The 22,301-nt window shown below is 38.2% G+C and overlaps 1 protein-coding gene across 1 annotated transcript in view; it reads right to left on the bottom strand.

Annotated features, from left to right (window-relative positions):
* Positions 1–22,301, bottom strand: part of LOC131033864 (organic cation/carnitine transporter 7) — a 168,161-nt gene that overhangs the window by 94,413 nt on the left and 51,447 nt on the right. The window contains exon 3 of the mRNA XM_057965157.2: positions 1,224–1,492. Within this exon, the coding sequence (XP_057821140.1) occupies positions 1,224–1,492 (269 nt within the window). The remainder of the gene's footprint in view (positions 1–1,223; positions 1,493–22,301) is intronic.

Below are 22,301 nucleotides of genomic sequence, written 5' to 3'. Positions count from 1 at the left end.
AAACTGCAACATCTAAAACTCACTACAACTTACCACAGATCAATACAGCTAATCTTGTAACTGTTTACCTGTCTACAATCAAACACTATCAACTGAACAAGTTCACACATCTTCTCTCATTAGGAACTCTTTGCAAGAGAATAGCACACCAAGATTCAAGCAACTACACGAGATAATGTATATCTTTATGTAGTTGTGGATAGGTTCTCTATGACACCCCTTGCAAAATATCCATTTCAACTCTTGAAATAGCTCGACTATTCTTTCAGAATGTATGGATTTAATTTGGATTACTGTCCACCATCATCTTTTTATGGTGACACCAGCTTGAGCCATTTATGGAAAGCATTTGTTCACTAATGGACACAAAGTTGGACAAGTCTTCTTCCTTTCATCCACAAGCTGATATGCAGACAAAAGTAGTTAACAAGATGATGGTGCATATTGTTTGGACGTACAAATCCAGGAAACAGCACACCTGGGATGAAATCCTGCCTTTCATATAGCACAGCTACAACAAAGTTCTTCATAGCTCTACACTGCACAACCCTTTCAGTTATGAATGCAGAATTAAAGATTTGCTTCATATACATTAAGAGAAATTTTAAGAACAATTTAAAACTCCTTTTCCATAACAACCTTCTATATGAATGACCATCCTCTAAAGGAACATCATAGGTAGAACAAATGTTTGAATTTGTATCTTACATGTCTCGAACAATCATCATCAAAGCTAATAAAATGATAAAATTCTCTATCCAACAAAAATACTAAGGATATAAGTTCTCTGAGAATACTTGTTTTGAATTGAATCTATTGAACCTTGAGTACAAGTGTTGATGTAATCCAAAATAACAAGTTAAAGAATAATTGTTGTGTGAGGAGGTGTATTTAGCTGATTCATGGATTCAAAGTTTAAAATTAGTGACTAGATTGTTTGAAAACAAGACCTTTATTTCAAATATTACCTGATTAATGTTATAGCCTGTATTTTATGCTTTTATAATTTATATAATGATTCTCAATCAAGAAAATAGAATCATCTTTTTAGAACATACATTTTATATCACTTCAAGGGAAAAAAATCAAAATATTTGTACAACTATTTCTTGGCTGGGATAATCAACTTTAGTAAAAGATAATTTAGTTCACATGCATGCATACAACTATTTTGTACAAATAGAATTTGACAAGATGATAAATTTTTAAAGGAAGGAATTTACTTTCTCCCTTTTAAATCTGAAAGGATACCCCACAAGGCTGCTCCCACCATCATCCCAACAAATACTACACTGGTGATCATGCTTTCTTGACCAGGGGTCAATCCCCACTCAGAATGAACTGCCGGTCCCACAAATGAAAGTAACATCATCTCCATTGCTTCTGCAATCCAGCCCATCCCAGCATAGAACAACAAAAACCATTGATACTTCCCAAAGCCTGAAGCCAAGAGTGCATCATCCACAGAAAATACCAGACCACCATCTTCCATCTACAAACATAATGACACGATACCAATGTAAATAGGCTTATTTGTGTGTTCATCAGGAAAATATGTTCATGCAAAATATGTTTAAAAGATATAGTTATCACTGAGGCAAATCTCCTACCTTATGCACACAACCAGAGCACAAAAGAAAAAGATAAAAACTGGAGCACAATAGAAAAAGATGATCTTTCAGAATGGTAGAACCACATGAGGCAAGAAGAAAATAGCATAGGTGATAGAAAAAGAACATACATAATGATAAGGATAGTATCGATATCTCATTGCATCCAAACCAGCAGAAAGACAACTTGTGTCTTTCTCACAAAGCTTCCTAAAACCCGACATAAAAATTTCATACAAAACCTTTCCCTGATGTAGACAATCACTCCGACTCATTAAATCCTTGTGTATTTATGTGCAAAATATAACTCCCAATAACCTAGAAAAATCACAGAACCCCTAAATGTAGAGCAAGGCATACATAAAAGCATAGTCTGTAATTTAAATGTAGTTTTAACTTTTACCCTTCACATACATGCAGCAGATCAATTAGAAACTACTTTTTTCATATGCATTTATAAAATTAACAAGAATTTCAAAATAATAAATGTATACCACATAGAATAATACGAAACAATTTCATTCATTCACCTACAGAAGACACAGAATCTGCTAGCAAGCATATGGCAAATATAGGAAACCATTCCAACCTCTTCAAATCTGATCACCCAAATGATGTTCATCAAAATCCACTTTATAAGTTAATTATCCCAACTCCAAGGATACCTGATGTGGAGAGACATATGGGTGTTGTTTAAGCCAAATGGGCAGCTGTAAGGATAACCCTTTGCAATAACACTGCTATCCAGAAACTAAACTAGACTCACACATGTCTCTCCCTAGTAGAACTTGCTCCCCCTAGAGTTCTTGTTGATCTATAATTAGAATAGATATCTCATAACTATGTCAACAACACAAATCTCATCAATTCCTAAAGAGAAGTGTTTATATGTCGTCCTCTTATGAATTTGCTTCAGTAAACATGAACTTGTGCATACAAATGACATGTTGGGTGTAGTAAATAGAAATATTATAGTATAGATGGATTGTAAAAAAACATAAAGTCAAATGTCAGAACAGAGCATGAGTCAAAATGTGACAAGAGCTCACCCTAGAGAACCCAACTGGAAAAGTTACTCCAAAAGACTATGGCCATTTGCCTTCTCTATCCACTTGTAATTTTATATGATCATTGCCTTCACAACAACTTCAAGGATACATCTAATAAATTTACGGTACCCTACAATTACAATCACTTTGTAACTTGTGACAAAATACACACTCTCAGCTGCACACAACCCTAGCACTACCTCAATGAGAGAGAAAAAAAAAGAAACGGAACAAATTACTTAAAAGATTTTTTTTTCAATGACCCCAGACTATGTATTTATATTTCAGATGAGAAAAGACTTCAATAAAGAAATTAAAAAAAATCAGAAGTGGAACAGATGTTGTTTCCAATCATTCCCTTCTCCATCAACTCATAGAAAAAACTGCCACATACATCAGGCTGTAATTACCCGCATGGGGCATTAGTTGAAATCCCAAAAAAAATTCCCAATCACCTTAATTCTACTCTATTTTATAACCAAGTTCCTAGAATGAGCAAGGTGAATATATGGAGAAAAAATGAGGATAGAGGAAAACTAATTGAAAAGTGATAGCGGCAAGCCGGCCAGCTTACAATCTAAAATAATCATAGAATCACTCTAGCCAAACTGGTTGTAGTAAATGCAAATGAAGTCACATCAATGCCAAAATGGTGAATTAACTCACCCAATTCCAATTCACGAAATACAAGGTGGATAATGATAGTAAATAAAATGGGATCCGATTGTACTACCACCCAAGGATCTATTACCAAGAATATACTTGAAAATGAAAGAATCCAACAGAATACCTTCTAGATTGTTACAGTGATGAATGATATTCATTAAAAAACATATAAACTTGGATACATATTTTCATAATTTTGAATATTGGCATTTCATCAAACAATTGGCATGAATCTGAAAGCAAATAAATTATTACCCAGAATAAGATGTTGAAATCTTTCAGTGATGTAATGTGTTTAAGATGTTAATGCCTCACTGTTGACCTACTTGTTAACCACTAAAATTCTTTGCATGCTCAACAAGAATATATACAACCAAACAAATATACTATTGCAAACTCAATTGGGTGGCTTATGAGTTCTATGACACAATCTAGAAACAGTTAACTGATATAAACTTCTGTAGCAAACTGGTTTACATTATTGACCAACTCTACAGTTGCCCAAGAATGGAACAGCAGGCTACAAGCCATCATAAAAATGTTGTGATTCATAGAAATCAATTATTGATAGCTAGTATCCATCAATATCACCTTAAAGGCAGCTTATTTTATGGCACTCATAAAGTTAACTCCTTTCAAAAACTACAAGTGGTTAATAAAAAATCTAAAGCTAATCAATTCTCAAAAAATTGATGAAAATCCGAATTTTTTTGTGACAACAAACAAATTAATCACCATGACACAAAATTGACATTATAATCGGAAGCAACACTGAAAACAAAAGCACATTAAAATAATACACCAAATTAGAAACTCAAAAAATCTTTGCAAATACAAATATTGAAAACCACAAACCACAAGAAAATATCAACTAAATTTGAAACTCAATCTACAAATTTCAGCACAATGGTGTAATATCCCGAACAGGGACTGTTCAAGATTTGTATAATGACTCCATATAACTCAATGTATAAATGGAAATGTTATCGATTTCTTCAATAAAATAGATTTGTTCTTAAGGGACTCATAGTAGTTCGACATGCATTTAACCTTCGTCGACAATTCGAACTTAGCGATTGATCAAAGAAACATCACAAGATTGGTGTGAATCAAAAAAGAGTCTCCTCGAAATAGCATAGTCTTGTCAATATCAACTTCGTAGGTCCCACACAACTTGTCACTTACCATATCGATGTGACAACATCATATTGAAGAGAGGAGTTTATATCTCTTATCGATAACACATCTCCTGTCGATGGCCCTTGTCAAAACCATGATCGAAGAGACATGAGCATGTCACCTCGACGCCCACTTCCACATTCGCATCAAAGAGACTAAGATCAACTCACATTGAAAGCATAGTGTCTCCTTGACGAGCTTCCACAACACTGTCCCGTTGATACAACTTGCACCGAGCATGCTCCAAATCGAGAGGCAAAACCATGTGAGCTATTGCTCACTTACTAACTGCATGTCAGTTTATATAAATAACTAATAGTTTTGCTACACCAACAATGTGGGATAAAGAGCCAAGATAGTCATTTGCATAGTCTACTCCTTCTGCACATAATCTGTTTGTTATGCCCAAAAGTGCACGACTACACTGTGTCAGTCGACCTCATGGCATCTCAAAGATATCTTTGTTTCTCTTTGTCATGTCGACCCATCTCGGTATTGATCCCTTCCTTCAGCACATATCTTTTTGACATCAATGACAAGATTATTAGACCGAAATCAACAGGGATTTGCACCCAAGGAGGGATTCTAGCGCACTAGAGTGGCGAAGAAGGATTTTGGAACAAAAGGACAATTCCTCCTTGCCTTGGGATTTGTGCCTAAGGAGAGATTTTTGGTGCACTAGAGTGGCAGGGAAGGATTTTTTGAATAAAGGATAATTCCTCCTTGTCTTGGGATTTGTGCCCAAGAATTGATTTCATCTTATCATGCTTTATGTTTGTTTGAAGCTAATGTCTGTATGTTTTGCAGACTTTGAGCTACTTATCATGCTTCAATTATGATAAGTAGCTCAAAGTCTGCAAGACCAACTCTGAAAACCAAACCTATGACTCTAAATACAATTAGCAGCTCAAAGTCTCCAGGATTGAATTCAAATCCCTCTTGAACAATAGAACAAAAATCACAATCAATTCCAGAAAATGTCGTCACATAACAACTTGAATTGGCACAAAGTCTCAACAAAACTTCCCTCTTTTATTGAAAGTAATTTGATTTACATCTAAGCTCAAAGTCTTAGAGTGCACATACAAACTGGCAGAATTTTTTTGCATTGCCAAAAGATGATAAAAATTACATAGAGCACCCTTGTCTATATATAGGAAAGGGTCTGAGAGAAAAATGTGGGAGAAGTCTAACCATCTGAGACTTATTCCACAACTAACTAACTATGACTTATTCAAATTACAATCCTACTGACTTTCGACTTGTAATTTGTTTACATGCAATTATAGGTTACAAGAATGCAAGTGATGTGATCTCCTGCAATTACAATTTCTGACATTACATGTAATTTGTCAAAATGAAATTACAAATGCAGAATTGAAACTAAGTGTCCAGAGACACGACACTATCTACATCATCTTCTATTTGATCTTCATGCTATCATAAGACACTCTGTGATTGAAGTACTCAAGTTTGGGAATGGCATCTTGAACTGGTACAAGAACTTGCACCCTTGATAGTCTTTGTGTCCTTGGCCAGTGAACTTCAACCTTATCACATGCTTGGGGTAGTACCATTTCTTCAGGAGGAAGATTCTTCTCTTCCTTGTGTTCTTTCTCCATGCTTGATTCACTTTGTCACTGGATGACTTCATGAGGATTATTGACCCTTGGGCTACCCCATGAATAACTGTTGTATCTCTTCTTCTTTTGTTCACTGATGAAGAACCCATAACACCTTATTCAAGATGAAATTGTTATAAAACAATGCCCATGCCTTGATTTGTTGGTTTGATAGATCGTGTGTGCAAACAAGACTAACAAGGGAAGGGATAAATTGAAGCAAAAATGGGCTCACAAGTGAATTTCGGGTTTTGAGGACTGCATTACATGTGTGGAAAAACAAAAGCATTGACTTGCAATTGTGGAGAATGAACATGCAACTTCATATGTGTAATGGGAAAATACAAGTTTGCACTTGTAATTGGATCCTAGAGACTCATTTTTAAGTGTTTTTTGAGTGCATTTTGGACCAATTTTGGGTTTTGGAGGACTGATTGCAAGCAAGTGAATCATAACAACTTGCACTTGTAATCGGGTCTTCAAGACCCGATTGCAAGTGTGAATGTATAGTTTGAAAGCAAGCGGTAATGCAGGCTTGTAGTCAGGTCTTGTAGACTCGATTACAAGTAACTAATATGCAATATAACTTCTTGGAAAACACTTGATTATGGAGAGATATGACCGCAAATGGAATGAACTTGAGATGCACAAGTGGGTACGATAATCCTTTACTTGCAATCGGGTCCTAAGGACCCGATTACAAGTAGGATTTGCTTGCAAATGGGAAAAATAAATTAATGACTTGCCTTTGAAATTGGATCAAGAGAATCCGATTACAAGTTGTATTTGGAACTCATGACAAATCTTCATATAATAGCCAAAGGTTTCTGATCAAATCATGAGGATCCGAAATGTCTCTCGCAATATATAAATAAGAAACATATTCTACTTGCAATTGGATCCTTAAGACCCGACTACAAGTATAGTCACAATAGACTTGCAACCACGAACTTGCTTACCTTTTCTTGAAACCCGACAAACAATAAGGAGGAGTAATAAGAGGGAAATACAACAATAAGTACTTGCAATCGGGTTCTACAAGCCCGAGTGCAAGTATCTATTGATTATGGGAAAAACTTGAAACCTCTTACTTGGAATCGGGTCTCTAGGACCCGATTGCTAGTGCTCAATAAGATTGCTAAGGGAAGAACAAGCTTGCAATCGGGCCTTAGAGACCTGATTGCAAGTGATTGCAAATGAAAGAGAACTACCTTCATACTTGCAATCGGGGTCACAAATACTTGTAATGATGCTTCAAAAACCCGACTTGACAAGTAACTTGACTATTAAAACAATGAAATAACTTATAATCGGGTCTTAGAGACCCAATTGCAAGTAAGTGCATTTACTTGTAATGTCATCCAAAAGTTCCTACTACTTGCAGTAGGGTCAAAAAGTTCCTACTTGCAGTGAGGTCAAAAAGTTCCTACTTGCAGTGACTGATCTGAAACCCGAAATTGCACAGAAAGCTAGGAAAATGAAAGCAAAAATCAATTGAAACTTAAACAAAAATGGCAAACACACCCCTTGATGATTGGACATTAGCAAATATGAGTTTTGCACCTTGTAAAACGTGCTTTAGGGAAACAAGACTATGAATTTCGAAGAAATTTTCATTGGGGTTGCTTAATTTTTGAAAGTTGAAAAATAAGGACAACAAGTGTCCTGAGGTGAGCTCTAGTGATGATTTCCGAGTGTTATGGCAAACTTTCTATTTTTAGTAAATGGCTATTTTTAGGAAGATCTATTTTTCGCACTTTGTCTTGGCTTCCATTCTCTCTCAGCTGAGTGCAATACTTTCCAGTTTTGGCCTTGGTGAGTTCTAATGTTTTCAGAGAGATAATTTGATTTTTATCACTCAAGTCTATTATGTCACTTTATAACTTAAATGAATGTAATGGGTTCATGAGAGACCCCCTTGATCATTGCCTAGTAAAGTGGTGACTTTAAGTTGTTTTTAAAAGGCAAGAATAGACTTCTTCAATGGGACGCCAAGGTATGGGGATATTTTAATCAGAGTTCCGTGACTAGCGGCGAGTCACGCGAATCAGCGGGCCGGGTGACCCCTGCCGGGTCACGGTGACCCTGACCTGGGCTCAGACGGGTCAGGGGACGTGACTCGCCTGACTCGCCGAGTCAGCGAGTCACTCCCTGACTCGCCGAGTCCGAGGGTCGTGACCCAGCCGGCGTCACTTTTGTTTGCATTGTGCAACTTTGCAATTTTTCTTATTTTCATGCACACTTGTGACTTAACTTTTTTTGTTTAACATTATTTGCAGGTCACTGAGCCCCTAGTAGTTCTCCTACGAGTTGTTGATGGGGAGAAGCCCGCTATGGGCTACATATATGAGGGCATGGATAGGGCCAAGGAGGCCATTAGATCTATATATGCTGGAGTTGAGGATAAGTATAGGCCCATTTGGGACATAATTGATAGATGATGGCATAGCCAGCTTCATAGGCCCATCCATGCAGCAGCTTATTACCTCGATCCATCATTTCGTTTCCGTGCTGATTTCAAAGCGGATGAGGAGGTTCTTAGCGGGCTATATTCAGTAGTACAACGGATGGGCACCGATACCACAGCTACACTGCTCGAGATGGATGCATTTAATAATGCAGTAGAGGCGATCTTTGCCAGCCAATTGTGCAAAGAGGGTCAGACAAAATTGCAACCAGGTAGAAAATTCTAAAGTTTATGACTTATGCATTTTAATTTTTCATTTTATAATCTACCTTTAAAGTTGGAAATGAGACTAATGTTTTTTTCTTTTCCTTATCTCAGATAGATGGTGGCAAATGTTTGGGCCTTCAACCCCAAACCTTCAAAAAATTGCCATCCACATATTGAGCCAGCCATGCAGCGCTTCTGGATGTGAGCGCAACTGGAGCATGTTTGAGCACATCCACTCGAAGAGGCGAAATAGATTGTCTGTGGAGAGGTTGAATGATCTAGTCTTTGTTCATTACAAGCTCCGTCTCAGGACCAGACAGATTTTGGACGTTGACTCCTCTCCGATCACTCTAGAGGAAGTCGACCCCAAGTCTGATTGGCTCACTGAGTCCACCGATCCAGTCTTCATTGATGAGGACCTTGAGTGGGTTGACCAGGTAGACAGAGAGGCTGAGGCTGTGGCTATGGCAGAGGACGAGGATAGAGCACGATCAGGCACAGCACCTATGGCTACTCAGACTGGCACATCACAGGCAAAGACTATGGCTACTCAGTCATCCAGGACCTACCTTAGACGCCTTTCTAGGAGGCAGATAGACGAGGCTGAGCCTGAGCCTGAGCCATAGACTTGTTTTTGTTTACACTTTACAGTTACATATATGTTTGGGAACATTTGAAGTCATGGATTTTACATACATTGGACAACATTTATAACTCTATATATCTATGTTTTCTAATTCCTTCAGCTACAATTTACATTTCTACGCATGTGATGGATGTATGTTTATGTATGTGATCAAATTAGCTTCTATTTGATGATGTTATAGTGTCTTTAAGCTTAATTCAATAATGGGTGTATGAAACAAGTTTTAAATCGTTAAAAATCTCTAAATTTCAAGGGTTTTCTTATTTTGCCGAGTCAGAGCCGAGTCCGAGCCGAGTCACGAGCCGAGTCAGCCTTGCCGAGTCAGAGCCGAGTCCGAGTCTAGGAACTTTGATTTTAATATTTGAAAAAGATTATTTTATTGCCTTCTTTGTGGATACCAAGATTGGAGAGAAATAAAATAAAATGTTTTTATTGAAATCTCATGAAAAGGGTCAAACTTCTAAGGGTAATTTCATGTTGATTTAAAAAACGGTTTTGGAGGTAAAAGAATTCAAAATGAAGGAAAGGTTGTCCTAATTGTTCCCTCTCTCTTTATATTCTCATTTCAGCTCTCATTTGGTTATGCTTGCTTTGACAACTTAAGGTTATCCTACTAGAATGCTTCCAAAGTTTATCTTTTATGATTGGAGGACGAAATCTCTCTCCTAGATAGCTGGTTTTGGTGGCGAAAACCCACCCTAGCTGGTTGGTGTTCAAGTTTCCAAAAATATCAGTTATTTTGGCTTGTTGGTTGATTGTAGGGTTGAATAAAATGAAGATATAGTCAGTTTTCTGATGCAGATTAATGAATTTTAGTGCCGTGTGTGCTATTTTGATGTGTGGATTTAATTTGGAGAAGTTTAGAAGCATTTTCAGAGTGCTGGAGTAAATCTTCTGAGTTTTGAAGTTCACTTTCAGAGGTACTGGTCAGCACATTTCTGCTCATATCTCCAGAAATCAGATTGCAATCATTCTAGATGTTATTTCTGAGAGTTCATCATAGCTGGGCAACCAAGATTGACTGCTCATTTGGTAAAATCAGTGAAGATATGAATTTTGGAGGCTTATTACTCCTACGAGGTGGTATGTACCATTCTTCCTAGGCAAGTGGAACTTGTTGCAGGTTTGAAACTTGCAATTTGTTGGCTAGGAATCTTCTTTCTGGGGCGTTTGAGATTGCTGGTGTAGTTTCCTGAGGTTGGAGCAGATTTGATGTTGTCTGAAGGCTTGGTGAGTATTCTTACCATTCACCCTAGTGCTTTAGTGGCTAAGTTTGGAGATTGAAATCAGCTCTAAGCTGTTCATTAAAGGTTAGAAGATTATATCAGGTCAGATTTATGTTTTGAATCTGATTCATATTGCTATGTAATAGTTTGATGAAGTTACGAATGAAGACTTGTTTCAATCAGCACCTTATTTCCTATGTTTTGTTGCCAAGTATAATGTCATATCTTTGTTTTCTTATCTTGAATACAATCTGATAGTAAACATCAGCAACACTCTCATTTATTACAAACTAGCAAAACAAACACATTTTGAAAAAAAAAAATCAGGGGTGGTTATTACAGTGACTCAACAATGGTAGTTGAGCCAAATACAATAAAAAAAGGCAAAGATATTTACATGGGTGGTAATCCTAATTAGAGCACAGAAAGGATGTTTGATTAATGATGGACATGATAGCATAGTTGATCACCAAAATGAATCAACATATAAGTATACCCCATCAACAGAATGGTGATGAAAGTACTTCCAAAACCATAAATCAGCTTGCAAAAAATGCCAATCAGTCCACCAGAACCATTATGGATTCTAAGGTTAGGCCTTTCCAGCCAACCTTTATCAGAATAGAAGAAGGAATCCATACACCTGAAGCCTGAAGTGCCCATAGTTGATGAGATTAATACATTATGCCGAGTACTAATCTCTTCCTCAAGAGATTCAGAATGAGTTGTCACTTAACCAGTTTACGTATCAGAAGAGATCAAGAGGTGGAACTAGACAAGATCAAAGGCCTCAAGCCCAACAAAGGGACTACCAAAATGCCTTGGGAAAGTTGACACTTTCTCCATTTGATGGAAGTGGGAAGAGCACAGCTCGTGCATGGATCCAAAAGCTAGAGATATACATGTCCCTGAGACCTATAGCGAAAGATGAGGCCAGAAAATTTGCAACTCTTCATCTTGAAGGAGTCACCCATGAGTGGTGGTACCATGGGATAGTTACTAGAGGCCATGCTCTCATAAACTCATATGATGAGTTTTGCAAGAAGTTGATGGAGAGATTTGACAAAAAGCTTTGCACCAAAACAAAACCATGGTAAGCCCTAGTGGAGAAAAGCAAAAGTTGCCCAAGTTTACAGGGAATAGATCATAGGATCCCATCAAGCATTTTAAGATTTGTGAAAGAATCTAGACAGCAAAAGGGGTGATGATAAATAAATTTGGCTACACTCTTTTCCGACCACTTTGCGAGGTGTAGTTATTGATTGGTGTATAGAAATTGACCAAGCATCCTGAAATACATTGAAGAGATTAAAGAAGGCTTTTGAGGAAGAGTTTATGTTGCTTCGAGATGATAATGAAATGGTAAAAAAAATTTACAATACAAGACAAGGTAAGTGCAAAAATGTGCAAGCTTATAATTATAGACTTAAAGAACTACTTGTAAAGTTAAAAAACAATTGACAATCTCAAAAAAATGATGGTTCATCAAATGACTAATACCATCATCACAAAAAAAATAAAGGTAGTACCACTTCTTCCTATGCAAAAGCCTACAATTGAGCAATGGACATAGGAAGTGAAGACAAAATGTCCTCCTACGGTAAAAGAAAAACAAAGGAAGATGGAAGTTCAAATGATAGTGACAATAGTGCATCAAGAATGGTATAAGTGCTCCCAAAGAACATACTCTAGATGATGTAAGAATTGAAGGCAAAGAAAGAAACTAATGAACAATGGTATACTAAGTGCAAAAGTGAAGGTCGCAGCAGAGGTAACTATCCTAGAAAAAAATATCATTAAAAATTCCAAAAGATGGCTCTGTGCATATACCCACAAAAATTTCCAGATATCGAGCGGCAGAAATGGTTCTTTGGGCAGACGAAATATGTTGTATCTGCTTGTAATTTGGGGAACTAGGCTCCCCTCAGCCAAAATCAGTTTTTGAATGGCTGACGGTGAAATCTAGGAGATTTCAGAAGGCAAAGAGAAAGGGCTTACCGATTAAATCTAGGGCAGGAGGAGGTTTCAGATGTAAACAACATACCCTCCGCCTGGAAGGCTCCTGCAAGCCTGCCATCTCCAATAGATTCACCCATTTGCAGAACCTTGAGGAAAGTTGTTCAAAACCGGATCCCTGGATCAAGCCCAAAAAAAATATTAATCTTTTGGATAGCTGGAGATCTGGTTTTAATAATGCTAGACCTCAGATATCTGAGGAGGGATGTCAAATACCCAAATCTCTACTTCCTTCCAAACCCACGGAGTCTAAGCCGAATATGGAAATAAACCCTAAATCAGGAAATAAGGATGTATTGGAAATCAATGACAATTTGGTGGAAAGGCTTCAACAAACATGCAAGACTTTCGGGGTTCTTGCTAGATGGTGTGGACTTGGAGTCCCGATAGAGGTCATCGCGGATTGGATCAAATCTTCCTTCAACCGGATAGTGAGTATTGCTATCTTGTCTGAAGACTTTATTTATATTAATTGCGGAAATGCTAAGCGTAAGAATGAATTCTTAACAAGTAAATCTCCGGCTTTTAAAGGATATGATTTTAAATTTTTAGATTGGCAACCTACTTTCAATCCATGTAAATTGGAATCATTTAAAGTAGATAGACCGGTTTTGATCCCTAACTTACCAATAGAATTAATGGATAGTGTAATTATTAGGAAAATAGGTAATCACTTAGGAAAATTCATAGAGATTAGTGATAAAGGACGGATGTATTCAGACTGTGTATTGATAGTTAATATGGATATTAATGTTAATTCATTCAGCCTTATCGAAATTAGAACTAGGGAGTCCACTTTCCTAATTTACCCTGAAATTTATAGAGGGGTTTTAGATTTAGATTTAGCAGATAAACCGATCTCGGTGGTTATGCCCTCTCATAAGAACCCTAGGGGAGACCCAAAGCTGGATATTTGTTTTAATACAGAAAAGGGTGGGTTTGTAATTAAGGATAGCTTCCCTCCGGCAAGGCAATCTAATGAGGTAGAGGATGGTGAAATTGTGGGAGATCAGAGCAATGCTGAGGGGGTGAATTCTTCTCCCTTGCTATCACATGTTGCCATTTTGACGGATAGTGAGGGAAGGGATACTGACACAAAGGAGGAGGAGAGCATTTGTGCTCTAGTGGAAGTAGGAAAAGAAAGGTTCAAGAATTTATCTATAGATAATAAGGATGAACTCAATCATGACAGTGCTTGTCGAGATTCTGTTTTGGTGGGGGATTTGAATCCTATTCCTGATCAGGATTTTGGTGTGAAAGCCTTGGGAAGTTGGGAAGCAATCTATTCCCCCCAAATGATGGTGGCTCCCGGTAGATTGGAAGAGGTTGAATAAGTGGAGGATTTGGATCGTAAAGAAAAGGAGGTGAATTGCATTATCAACTATTTATGCGACTCAGTTACTGAGGACATCCTGGAGAATTTATTGGATGAAATAGTTGATACAAAAGAGGTAGATTTACAAAGAAGGCTTTTAATGAAAGGAATTACGAATTTTATCGATCCTCCAAAGGTCACGGATACGGAGGCCCTTATAGTGGACTTAAATGACAAAGAAAATGGTGATACTTTTGATACCTTAGGTATTGAACAATGCGTCGGGGAAAAGGTTACACCTGATTGTGCAAAACATTGCAAGAAGAGAGGCAGGAAGTCCCAATCTGAGTTAAGAGCTAATGATGGAATAGCAGAGGATCAGGTTAAACTTACAGATATGTTCCATGTTGGGACGGGAAAGGTCCTTCCCACAGCACCATGAAAGTTTTATCATGGAATGTTAGGGGTTTAAATGCCCCTAACAAGCAGGGGATTGTTAAACGTTGCCTTTCTACCTATAGTTTTGATTTAGTTATGTTATAGGAAACCAAACTAGAGAAAGCTGACTTAGCCTCTTTTGGAAAACGATTAGGCTTCAGACATATTACAGGAGTACCAGCCATCGGAGCCTCTGGGGGTCTGGCTATGATTTGGGATCCTCGCAATATTGGTTTCTCATTATTAGAATCTCATGACAATTGGATCAATGGCAAAGTCCCCAGTTTTAAACATAAACTTGATTTTCTCATTATTAATGTTTATGGACCAACACAGAATGAGGACAAAAGAAGGGTTTGGAAGGAAATTGAGGAATTCATAAGTAGTACCCAGGAACAGACTTGTATCATAGGAGGCGACTTCAATGCTATTATTAATCAATCTGAGAAACGAGGAGGCAAAGGCAAAACCTCTAGAGCTACTTTAGATTTTGTAGATTGGATTCATCGTAGTGGCTTGGTAGAGATTAACATGGTGAAGGATGCCTTTACCTGGAATAACAGAAGGTTAGGTTTTAGTAATATTGCAGAAAAATTAGATAGATTCTTTTTATCAGGTAGCCTCATCAATTTCCCTTATACCTTAGAAGCCTAAATCTTACCTTTTTCGGGCTCGAATCATTTCCCGATTCAACTTAACATTCTTTTGGACTCAAGACCGAGAAGATGTCCTTTGAAATTCGAACAAATGTGGTTGAAAGATGATAATATTCTTAGGCTTTTAGAGGTGTGGTGGAAGGAGGCAGAGGTCTCCGGGTCCAGGATCTTTAAGGTAGTCAATAAGCTTAAGATAATTAAGCAGAAGCTCATAATATGGAATAGAGAACACTTCGGGAATATATTTGACAAGAAGTCACAGGTGGAAGCAGAGTTAGTGGAAGTAAATGAAGTTGGCATGTTGAAAGGGATGGATGAAGCATTATTTCTTAGAGAAAAGGAACTACTTCTTGAACAAGAAAACCTTCTTGCAAAAGAGGAGGTCTTTTGGAAACAAAAATCCAGGGAAACTTGGCTGGATGAGGGAGATAAGAACACTAAATTCTTTCACAATAGTGTCAAACTTAGGAGAGTCATTAATAGAATCTCTAAGATTAACATCAGCAATGGCTCTGAGGTGGAAGATCCAAAGCTCATCTCCAAGGAGGCAGTAGATTTGTTTTCCAATATCCTCAACATAGATTTGAGTCCTCATCGTTTAGACCAAGACAAATTTCTGAGATTTATACCCAAATTACTAAGTAAGGAACAAACCCATGGTCTTACAGCAAAATTCTCTTTATCAGAAGTAGAAGCAGCTCTAATGCAGATGAATCCAAATAAATCCCCTGGTTCGGATGGCTTTCCGACTGGCTTTTTTCAGAAATGTTGGTCCTTCATAGGGGAGGAGGTGATGGGTGCTCTTGAAGGTATGAGGAATTCAGGTAATATTCTCAGAGAAATCAACAATACTTTCTTGGCCCTCATCCCAAAGAAGGAAAAGCCTGACTATTTTGATGAGTTCAGACCAATTGCACTATGTAACACCATCTATAAGCTTTTTACTAAGACCTTAGCTAATAGGCTTCAGAAACTCCTTCCTCTTTTGATTAGTGAGGAACAAACGGGTTTTGTTCCTGGAAAGTCTATTTATGATGGGGTCATTATAGCTCAAGAAGCCATACATTATGTTCAGAAGAATGGAACCCCTAGCATGCTTTTAAAATTAGACATTAGAAAGGCCTACGACAAAGTGGACTGGAGATTCCTGTGCAAATGCCTAGAAGCCTTTGGGTTCCCCTCTTCATGGATTAACTTGATATTTGAATGCATTTCGACGCCTAAATTCTCGGTGTTAGTTAATGGTACTCCAGAGGGCTTTTCCAACTCATCCGGGGGTCTAAGACAAGGAGATCCTATATCCCCTTTTTTTTTCATCATCATGGCAGAATCACTGTGCAAAGCTATTTCTAAAGCCAAGGAAAGCAGTCAAATCTCAGGAATAAGGATAACTAGCAACTTAGATCCAACTACGCACCAACAATTTGTGGATGATACTATGCTATAAGGGCTTAGTAATATAGGGGAAGCCAGAGCTTATAAGAAGATCCTAGATTCTTACTCTAAGGCTTCAGGGCAAGAAATTAATCCAACAAAATCTGAGGTCTTCTTTTTCAACACTAAGGAGTGCTTACAAAAGTAACATCTGCAAATTTTTTAATTTTAATATGGGTAGGCTCCCCTACAAATATCTAGGTTTGCCCTTGGATAAGGGTAATGGATCTTCAAAGTTGTGGGATTCAATGATAGACAGGATTAAGAAGAAGGTAGCAACCTGGAAAGGAAAGTGGCTATCCTCTGCAGGCAGAGCGACTATGGTTAAATCGGTTTTGGCATCAATGCCAATCTATCAATTATCATGTATTAACCTCCCACAGTCCAAAAAGGAAGAGTTGAGTAGACATCTTAGGTCTTTCTTCTAGCAAGGTACTGGGGATAAGAAAAAGATCACCCTCATGGCTTGGGATAAGACTGTAGGCCAAGGTCAGAAGGTGGCATAGGGATTAAGAATATTAAGGACCAGAGTAGAGCGCTAGGGTCAAAATTAGTCTGGAGAATATTTAAAATTCTCCACCTCAAGTGGGCTCAGATCTTATTCCATAAATATCTTAGTGGTAGGGACCACACTAGCATCTTTAGGGAAATTTCTCCTCCAAAAGGATCTCGCATTTGGAACTTTATGCTTGATTGCAGAAAAATAATCTTAGATAAATTATCTTGGAACTTGGGTAATGGTGAGGAAGCCCTTTTCTGGACTGATTCTTGGTGAGGATTCAAGGCACTACATAAGAGTGCTAATCTAGAGACTACTAGAGCAGTGCTTGAATCCACTTGGGGTAAGTATGTCAGGGATTACATAACACCAATTGACAAGGATCTAGCTAAGGGTTGGGAGTGGAAATCCCTGGATCAATTGGATATCCCGGAAATGGAGAAACTTAAGCTTCAAGACATCATGAAGAATAGAAAGGTCTCCTTCAACTTTGGGTTGGATACTCTTGTTTGGGATGGATCAAAATCGGGAGAATACACCTCTAAAGATGGTTATAATCTTCTTCTCAGTCAACAACTCTCCTTACGCACTTCTGTCCCCTCAGTTTTGTGTTGGGACAAAATGTGTTTGCCAAAGGCAGGGCTGTTCTCTTGGTTTGCCCTCCAAAATAAGATTCTTACTACGGATAGATTCAAGAAGATAGGCTTTGAAGGTCCCAACAAATGCCCTTTATGTGAGAAGGCAGAAAAAGATAAGGATTGTATCCTCCTCAATTGTAATTATGCCTCTCGATGCTGGCTATGGTTATGTAACAAATTAGGATGGAGCTCAGCTTTCCCTAATTCCATTCTAGGTATGTTTTAGGCATGGCCCATTCTTCATCAACATTCCCTCTTTGGAGGTCTATGAAAATTGGCCCCTTCTGTGGTAATTTGGGAACTCTGGAAGGAACGCAATACGAGACTCTTTAAGGAAAAGAAAATGGACTAGCTTCAACTGGTGAATACAATTGAGGCCATAGTAGTAGAAACTCTTAACAGCAAGACATCTAAATTTCCTAGTAAACTTTCTGAGATGAAACTATTGGAATGAGAAAATGAGAGGTAGATGGTCAGGTCTGAAGATTCCTCCCTTTGTAGGAGTGAGCAAATCTAATAAAAAGGAGTTAAGAGAGGCTTGTAAATGGAAGGTCCCAAAAAAGGGTTGGGCTAAGCTTAATTTCGATGGAGCATCTCGTGGGAATCCGGGTCCAGTAGGGATAGGATGTTGTTTGCGTGATAATAATAGGAGGCAATTAGCTAAGCTGGCCAAGCCTATAGGTGTTGAATCCAATAATAAAGTTGAACTTTTAGCTTTAGTTGAAGGCCTTCTCTTATGTCAAAACATGGGTATTAGTAAGCTTGCCATAGAAGGGGACTCAGCTATTATTATCAATGGCCTAAGAAAGGGTTTTCTTCCTAATTGGATGCTAAATGCGATTTTATCAAGGGCTCTAAGCCTTCTAAAGGTATTCAAGAAAGCTACCTTCGATCATATCTACAGAGAACGGAACTCCAGGACGGATGAATTAGCCAATGCAGGGGTTGATGGGCAATTTATAAGTTAGGATAGGGCCCTTCAAATAGTCCTAAGAGCTTGTTTTCAGGTCTAGATTTCTTAGGTTTATTGTTCTCCGTGAGTTAGGATCTTGGTACCTCTCTGGGGTTCTTTCTGTGAGCCATGTTACCCCCGCTTAGAATGAAGACTAGCATGTTAGGGTTTGATGGTGAGGGCTGGGCTTAAGATAGTAGAGAAGAAATTCTCTGTTTTAGATGACCATCCTATTGTGATGTATTCACACATCGCCCCATTGCAAATGGGGACCCCCACTTTTTGCTTTCTGGGGTTAGCCCTTTTGGTTTTGTTGTTAGTCGTTTTAGTGTCTTAGCCTTTGCATTGAAGGGATTGAGTCGGGAGGATCTCCTCAAGAGGTCGGGTCAATTGAAATTTAGGGGTTATTTAGATCATTCCGAGGATGTTTTTTTGTGTACTATCCGGTCGCACTTCAAGTTGCTAAATCAAACCTTGGTTGAATGCATAATGTCCTCCTAGGTCCCATCCCTTACATCAAGGACGAAGGAGGATCAACCAAAATCAATGCAAAGGTACATTGAAGAAGCAAATAGTTTCAGAAGAGTTAATCAAAGTTAGCTTCTCATCATCATCACATTGAATATCAAAAAAATACAATGTTCCTTGACCAAGCACAAACGCAAGACAACGTGGCATCCCAGTCACTATTCCTCCAGTCAGATAGCTCCACCTCAGCATGTCCAGATTCAATGTACCTGACTCACCAGTGATAACACGAACTTCGAGGCACCTACCCCTGACATCTATTGGTCCATTCTCATGAAATGTAATTTTATCATTGGCTAAAGGAGTTTGTTATAACAAACCCTAATTAGGGTTTCTATCTTGTAATCCTAGCCATTGATTGTAAATCAATCAGAGCCATTGAAATGTAAGGAGCTCTCTATATAAAGCTCTGGCTCTTCACTTGTAAAGATTAATAGTTAGTTCAAAGAGGTTAGAATAGCTAATGATTAATAGCAAATAGAATAACAATTAGAGTAGATTAGGAGAAGGCAAGAAATTGTTGCCTAAATTGTAAATGAACTCCGTTTTCATTGAAGTTAAGGTGAAAAGTGTTCTTTCTTGCAATATGCATGGTTTCTTGTTGAATCTTCAATTTTAGATGGTAGATAATTAGATTGAATGGAGAAAAATTGTTGAATGCACTTGCGTGGAATCCGCCTAGTTTAAACCACTAGCCTCTTACTGATTGTAAGTGCGCCCTGTGTGGTCAACTGGCATTGGATGAGCTTAATCTCGAATTGTTATGCGTCTATTGTTCATGCATTAACTTGAATGGTGATCAGTGTTTGATAGTAATAATTTGAACATCTTTAGAACTACCCTAGAAGATCGCACTAAGCTGGTGTTGAATTGTTCAGTTTGATGGTGAGACCTAGCCCAGTAGGACTCCACCTAGTCGTTCATCCATCTTCTTGATTCTAGGTCTTAGATTAAATTCTCCAAACCTTGTATCTTTTGCCATTTCTTTATCTTCCAGCTAGCAGATAGGATTCAAGTTCCAGCAAATTAAATGCTCAGGCAGTCAAATGTAAGTCCCCTTGTGATTCCAACATAATCACATCATACCACAAGAGCTTATCCACACGTAGAGACCCTACATATAAGAACCTTGGAGTCTTCTCAAATGATCCTTAGGCGAAATCTTCAGCATTCGAGGAAACTTTGTTCAAGAGAGGATAAGATACCTTGGTATTTTATTCTGTGTTCGCATGTGCATGAAAAACACATCAACAGAATTGGCGCTAGAAGGAGGGTTGATCATTGCTAAGCCGCGATCAGTGGAACTTATCAAGAGTTATTTTGAACTTTTACCCTCTCCTTCACGCTCAACAGAATTGAAGCAGAATTAGAGGAACATGGTAGCTAATGCGAACTCTTGGATCTAAGGAAGATCAGTGGAAAGCCTTTTCTCAAACGCTCAGTAGAGCTGGTACAAAGAAAGGAGGTGATCATTGGGTCGTCAATTGGACTTGCAAAGAAGGAATCACTTTGCGCAGCTGGAACCAGTTGAGTTTTCAAGTTGAATCTGAGATATTCAAGATCTCTCTTATTCCGGAAAATCAAAAAAAAGTAAAAAATCAAAAAAAAAAAAGAGGTGAAAAACAAAAAATCAAAAAAGTAAGATTTCTCAATGGAGCAACAAGTTGATTTTCCTCAACTTTGGTGGAGATTGAATACATAGCTTTATCCACGCAGATTGTCCGAGTTTGCAAGGCCAGGGTAGTGTCGAATCCATGAGACAAATGAACATGATGAAATGCATTGTTGGAAATACTTATCAAGGATGGAATCGGCAACGCAAGGAAATATCTTCTATTGGGATGTTCCTAGACTAGAAGCAGAAGAAGGCAGTTTCAGTGTTCCAGAAAGCAAAGATCCTCTTTCAAGCTTCTTATGGATGATTGATAGTCAGCTTATTTTGAATGGTGAAATGCATTTAGAAGGCACATTGTTACCATTATGGTGTAGGATCCATAACGCACCTCATTCTGAATTTACTTGCTCAGTATGTGAAATGGCCATCAACCAAGTCAGATATCAATTTGGAATGTCGGCTTTGTCCGAGGAAGAGTGTATTGTGAACAAATCCTGGGGTACACATCTCGCAACTGAATTCAGGAGAACCTATGAACAAGACATTGCTCCAGCACTTGATTGTGAGAAGAGCTAGTTGCAAGTTGAGGATGCAAGCTCCCTTAATGATCAATGTGAAGCAGTGAATGATAGCTCTCTACACCTTGTACCAAAAGAAGAAAACGATTCAACAACCCTTCAAGAAGATGACTCATTCCTCGAAGAGTTTTCGTTCATGCTACAAAAGGAGATCATTGAGAGTGAATTGCAAGAAATTTCAGATAGCACCCGTAAAGAGGACAATCAAATTGACATATTGAATGAAGAGATACAAATCATAGCAAGTGAGCTCAGATATGAAGAACAATTCAAGGGGGCACTCAAAGACGTCCTCACTCTCATGTTAGTTGAGGGGGCACTAAAAGATCTCACGGAGGAAGTACAAATGAAATCACTGCCAAAAAAATTTCAAGATAAACAAGTTATGGTGAGTGATGTGATACATCATCAAATCCGGCCTCCCGAGACTATGCTTGAAGATGAAATGCCACCAGAGATTATATTTGATCAACTAGAAGAGATGTTCGAAGCTCAATCACTCAAGGAGTGCTTAGTTTTTGAGAATATGCTTACAAAATTTCATGAAGATGCATGGTTTATGCAAGATGTCACTATGAAGGAAAAGAATGTTGAGCTATTCGAGGGGGCGCTAAGCCTATTTCAAAAGGATTGTGCAAGTGAAGATCAACATCTCAAGGATGCTCGTGGAATGGTACATCACCAATGGCGACCTCCTGAAGCTACTGATGATCTCGCTTCCAACAATACACTTCCATTCGAGCACGAACAATGCCAGGTTGTCTCTTTCCTTAATCCTTGCCTTGAAAGATATTATGATTTTGATTATGGGGGTCTTGAGAAAACAACTTGCATTTGGATTGATCATGGTCCTAACGAATTACCTCAGTTGATCATTTTAAGTGAAAACTTGCTTGAGTATGAGAGATGCATGGTGAGAGCTTGCTTTTCTGTATTTAAGGATGAATTTGCTAGGTTGAG

The sequence above is a fragment of the Cryptomeria japonica genome, chromosome 2 (assembly GCF_030272615.1).
Source record: "Cryptomeria japonica chromosome 2, Sugi_1.0, whole genome shotgun sequence".
In the NCBI taxonomy this organism is placed as follows: domain Eukaryota; kingdom Viridiplantae; phylum Streptophyta; class Pinopsida; order Cupressales; family Cupressaceae; genus Cryptomeria; species Cryptomeria japonica.
The sequence above is the reverse complement of the archived record's forward strand: the minus strand, read 5'-3'. Positions and strand labels throughout refer to the sequence as shown.